At 44.1% G+C, this 5,698-nt stretch overlaps 1 protein-coding gene across 7 annotated transcripts in view; it reads left to right on the top strand.

Annotated features, from left to right (window-relative positions):
• Nucleotides 1-5,698, top strand: part of LOC102003352 (inositol 1,4,5-trisphosphate receptor type 1) — a gene marked incomplete in the record, with an annotated part of 324,788 nt that overhangs the window by 188,721 nt on the left and 130,369 nt on the right. For all 7 annotated transcript variants that reach the window (XM_013513715.1, XM_013513713.1, XM_013513710.1 and 4 more), the window contains 1 exon segment: nucleotides 3,423-3,543. In XM_013513715.1, the coding sequence (XP_013369169.1) occupies nucleotides 3,423-3,543 (121 nt within the window).

Genomic DNA, 5,698 nt, shown 5'->3' with positions numbered 1-5,698 from the left:
TCCTTCCTTCCTTCCTTCCCTGGGAATTGAACTCATGACCTCACACTTGCCAGGCAGGCACTGTGCTGCTGAGCTGTATCCCTGGCCCTCTCCCCACATATGTGAAGGAGGGAAAAGTTGAGCCTCGGCTTGGCTGCAGTGTGTTTAACCACTTACCAGTCCAATTATTTTAAACACAAGATGACCAAAAATTGCATATTTTTGTTAATTGTTATAACAGGAAATATAAAAATGACAATTTTGTCAAATTTATTCAGCAATTTTTCTGTGTATGGTATATCTCAAAACATTCAACAGCTGCCAGAGCAGTGCTCGGGATAGTCAGTATGTAAACAAACATACCGCCCAGTTGGTGCTCAGGGTAAACTGCCAAGTAGTTGAGTGCCAGTGGCATGTCCAAGATGCAGCTGGACATTGTGAATCCCAGGAGGAGAACAGAGTTTGGAAGCTTTAGAGCAGGTCATTTAGGTTAAAATCCTTATTTTACTCCTTGTCATCTCTGTGACAAAGAGGAACTTCAAAACCTCTTTTTTTATATGTCAGACAAGCATAGAATAGCAGCCTTGCAGGTTATGGCGAGAATTAGAGATAATATTTATGAAAACTCCATTATCATGCCTGGCGCATAGTAGGTGATTTGTACGTGGCAGCATGCACTGTTCCTTGCTAGCCTGTAAGCTACAGGGGGGCAAAGTTATGCCTTGGGGGGCATAGCTGTTTCATACATTGCTCCACCCATATTCCTGGCATTCTACCTGGCACCTATTTTTGCCAATTTTTTTGAGTGAAGAAATCAATACGTGAGATCCAGAAGAGTGGCAGAGACCACAGGTAAGCATTGACTTACTGCAGACTTGGTCAAGAAAACAAGGTAGTGGACTCGAAGGGAACTGGAAAGACATGATTAAGGACAGGAGGTAAAAGAGGCCAGGGGAAGATCAAGGATTTATGCAAGCAGGGTGAGATTCAGGACCAAGGGGAGCCTCAGGATCTAAGAAAGGGGAGATAACGGAATACCCGACGCAACTAACTTTGAAAGAAAGAAAGGTTTATTTCACTCACAGGGTTGGAGGTGCAAAGGCCTGGTGCCTGCATTGGCTCAGTTCTGGTGAAGGCTGCTGTGGTGAGATGCATGTTGGAGAAAAATATAGTGAACCAGAGCAGAGAGAAGGAAGCGAGAGGATTGATTTGGGGGTGGGCAGAGGCACAGGGAAAGAAACAATCCCAGATTCTTTCGTGGGAAACCCGTAGGGACCCCAGAGCACTCAAAGCTGCCACTTCCCAGTAGCGCCAACCTGCTGAACGAGCACTCCATTGCGGTGGGTCCTTGGGGCCTCTCAGCTGATTAAATGGTATCCAAGCACAGCAGCAGTCATGTCCTTTGTGCCAGGGGCCGAGTAAGTTGATGCCTGTGTGCAGTGAGGAGATTTGTTCTTATTCTGTGTTTATTCATTTTCTGTATACCCAGGTGTCAGATGTGAGGAGGACCTGATGCTGAATACTTGCTTTATTGAGTTAACTTGATCAAAAGACTCTTTTCTCTGTGATTTAGGCTGTTGCGTCTTCATTCCATGCCCAGCACTTACCATTATGCCGCTGCTTACTTCACAGGATCGCGGTGAGGGCTGAGGGGGCTGGGTGGGGGCGCTCAGGCGTGTAGGAAGAGCTCAGGGTCTGTGGCTGTTCCCCGGGGGCCCTTGGAGTTAACTCAGGAGCTAAGAAGCAGCCCCAGAAGTCGGGAACTAACACTAGGTTTCTCGGCCAATTCCTCAAGTTCCCGTGTTCCCGTTCTCTATTAGTAACACGGTTCCCTGTCTCACATGGCTCTGAGGGAGGGGACAGAAAATGCTTCTTGAAGAAAGCACCGAGATTGTGGTTCCCAGGAGAACTTAGTGGAGAGAGAATGGATCGTTGGCATCAAAGAGCCCTACAGTCGTTCATTGCTCTGCTATCAATTCTTAATTCTTTTGTATACTTACTTTTATCCTTTGTGAGTCTTTCTTGTGTATGGCATGAAGGTAACTCCTGTGTCACGGAATTGTGCTTGAGGAACAAATGAGACCCTGTGGTGTGTCTGACACAGTGTGCTCTTCATAAGGGGAGATTGTCTGAACAGTATTTATGGAGGAAATGCTGAATGTTTTCTTAATCATTTATGTTTTCTTGTAATAGAGTTGGGTTTTTTTACCCTAGTACCTTTCATTGTTTTTCTTTCACCTTAGAAATCTCTTTAGAGTTTTTGATACTATTTTCTTTGCTATGTTAATTTTCACTTTTGTTTTGAGGGGCTAGGTGAGTCATCTCCAAAACAAAGACCCCTGGAGTAGCTCACCATATATAACCATTGTTGCCTTTCGGGTCCAAAACTACCCTTTGGGTTGAAACCAGTTATAAGTTTTAGTGCATTCATAAAGACAGTGTCAAATTGATTAAGTACAGTAGATGTATGGGTTCTCTCAAAGTGAGTACAAGTTTATACCTTCATTGACAGCAATAAATCCTCTCATATAGTTAACTGCTAAGTATTCTTCCATAGTAAATGAATATTTATAGGCTGCCCATCAGAACTCTTGTCTTTGTATCATTGAAGACATTCCCCAAAGCAAAGAATAAGTAATACTCTAGTATTAGTTTGTATTCCTGGAGTAAAAATATGGGTTCTACTCATAGGGCATAATAGCTGGGAAAGATTTTGGAGTTAATTTGCCTCAATCTGTTTACATAGGATGAAATTAAAACTAAGAGGTTAAGCAGTTTGCCTCAAGTCATACAGCTAGTTGGTAAATGGATAAGAATACTCATCCTGGGACTTTGACTCCATGGCTGACTTTTATTCTCAAACTTAGATAATACCAAGTTTGAGTACTGCCTTAAATGCTTCTGAATTTTTCTCCTTAGGTAGGTTCTGTTAGTCAGCTTTCTGTCACTATCATGAAGTACTTGAGTTAATATGGACTTCTAAGAAGAAAGGTTTATTTTTCGCTCCAGGCCATGATTGCTTGGCCCTGTGGCTTTGTGATTGAGGAGACACAGCTCATCATGGGGGGAGCCTGTGGAACAGCAAAACCATTCACCTATAGCATAGAAGAGAGCAAAGAGGAGGCCAGGTCCCACAGTCCCCTTCAAGGGCACATTCCTAAGGTCCTAAGGACATCCCACTGGGTCCTGTCTCTGAAAAGTTCACCACCTCCCAGTAGTGCCACTCTGGGGACCAAGTGTTTAATGCATGGTTCTTTGGGGGACATTCAGCACCATAGCTGCAGCAGATGCCTCTGGAACCCAGCCCCTTACCGTGTACCTTCTCCCACTCTTACCTCTGGATCTGTTATATTTCAAAACAGTGTCTGTTCATGATCAGGTTATCAGTGATCTACAAAGGAAAGTTTTTGCATCTCACCACTCTGGACCTCTCTTTCTTGCAGACTCGCCAGCCTGTCTTCGTGCAACTGCTGCAAGGCGTGTTCAGGGTTTACCACTGCAACTGGCTGATGCCGAGCCAGAAAGCCTCTGTGGAGAGCTGCATCCGGGTGCTCTCTGATGTAGGTAAGGTACTGAGTCAGTCTGGATTTAATGTGAGGAAAAAGTATCGCCTACCATTTATGACCGGCCTAGCTTTTCTAAATTTATACATACTAGAAGTTGCAAAGCCAAGACCAGGACCATGGTTGTCTTGTGTGTGTGTGTGTGTGTGTGTGTCTTTTTGGGACAGGGTCTCACTATGCAGTTCAGGCTGGCTTGAGCTCACTTTGTAGCCCAGGCTGGTCTCGAACTCGCAACGATCTTCTTGCCTCAGCCTTCTCAGTGCCGGGATTACAGGCATGTGCCACTGTGCCCGGCTTGGACCCATGGTCTTCTTGATTCCTAAACCTGTCTTTTAGCTGCCAACCCAGCTTTTCCACAGTGAGAGCCAGTTAGTCCCAAAGTAAGACAGTCCTTAAAAAATAAGATTCCATGGTTAAATGTTAGGCATTTCTTGGCAAGTCAGAGTGCAAATAAGTTATTCAAGGCCTTGGGAAGTCAGTCCCCCATTCAGGACGTTAATTTGTTTAATCCAGCAAATGCATTTGCCCATCTGGAAACTGTCTTTCTCCTAAAGCACCTGTCAGATCCCAAGAACACCCTTTCTCCAGAGTCGCACACTGCCCCATCTGCCTGTGTGCGGTAAGTGGTACTCTGTTCCCTCTTGCAGTCTCCCCGTGTCTCCTCCTCTCAGAGAGCTTAGGAAGGAAGTTATAAAAAGTGCTTCTCCCTTCACCCTGACTTTATCAGACCCTGTTGCTTTTTGTGCGCATGCGTTGTTCTAGAGGTAAAATGCAGGGGCTCACGCATGCCAGGCAAGTACTCCACCACTGAGCTGCACCCCCAGCCCCTAAAATATTTTTTAAGTGACACATAATAATTATAGGTACTTCTGGGATACAGGGCAGTCAGTTGATATATACAGTGTTTATTGATCACATGAGAGTAATTAGCATTTCTCTGTGCTAGGAACTTTGAGGTCTTCTTTTTTAGATATTATAAGGTACTGCACACAATAAGTTATGAACTGTAATTATCTCAGTGTGCTGTAGAACACTAGTGCTTGGTCCTTCTGTCTCACTCTACTGTGGTCTACTTTCTCAATCCCTCCTTCTTTCTACCCTTGCCAACTTCTGCTGGTCACTGCGCTATTCTCAACTTCTCTAAGGTCAGCTTAGGAACAGACTATTACTTTTCCCATCCTTCATTATCTATAAGTTCTGTGCAGAGAGATAAATTCTTCCGGCCTTCAGTGGAGAAGAAAGTCGTCTGCCTGAAGTAGCTCCTTAGATCCCGGCACAGAGTGACCAGAGATAAAGACAGGTGTGGTTCTTAGCACTGTTTCGTAGCTGTTCATCAAGAATCTCTAGTGTTCATTGCTTATTAGGACATTTTGCCTGGTTTCAGTGGTTCCTGCCTGATTTCTTTACTGTCATATGGTAGGCATTGGCATCTTTCTTATGTATGTGGCAGTGGTGGCAGTGTTTCACAGTAAGACACCATGCTTTTGAAGGTATGGACCAGTAGTGGCGAACATATGGCAAATGGGCTGTTTATATCATTGAAAACTTTAAAAGGTTCACCGTATCTGCTATAGACACTCCAGAGTGAGAATCCTGGGATAAGCCTTTCCTTTCCTCAGGCATAACCGGATGTCATAGAGTTGAGTACTTGTTGAAACTAAAGGAAATATATGAGTGAGTCCCTCCCCCAGAAATTAGCTGGTTAAACTTTGAGCACACTGCTCACTTAACTCATGAGAAAAGTGAGACTGATCTGTAGTTGGCAGTGAGAAGAAAATACAAGGAGAGTTGGTGATTGCAAAATGGCGTGAGGGTAGGACAGTCCAGGGATCCAGCTTCGTGTCCCTTGGGAATCACCTCCTGCCTAGAACAGCACCAGAGTGTTGGCCCAGTATAGTTTGCAGTAGAGTATCCAGGCACAGAGTTCCTAGCTGAGATGAGAGCATGCCACACATCCTGCTTTGTAATTTTTATATTACTTGTTCTCTTTCAAATTTTCCAATTTCTACATTAAATGTTAGATTACTTACTGGATCGTGGTGCTTTCCCTGAGTCGTATATTTTCTAATTAGGATTTAAATAATTAGTTTTCCTATTTGTCTGCAGGATGGTGGAGTTTTGTTTTTTTTTTTTTTTTTTCTTAACAGCAGATACAA

The sequence above is a fragment of the Chinchilla lanigera genome, unplaced genomic scaffold (genome assembly GCF_000276665.1).
Source record: "Chinchilla lanigera isolate Chin_1 unplaced genomic scaffold, ChiLan1.0 scaffold00020, whole genome shotgun sequence".
Lineage (NCBI taxonomy): Eukaryota > Metazoa > Chordata > Mammalia > Rodentia > Chinchillidae > Chinchilla > Chinchilla lanigera.
The sequence above is the reverse complement of the archived record's forward strand: the minus strand, read 5'-3'. Positions and strand labels throughout refer to the sequence as shown.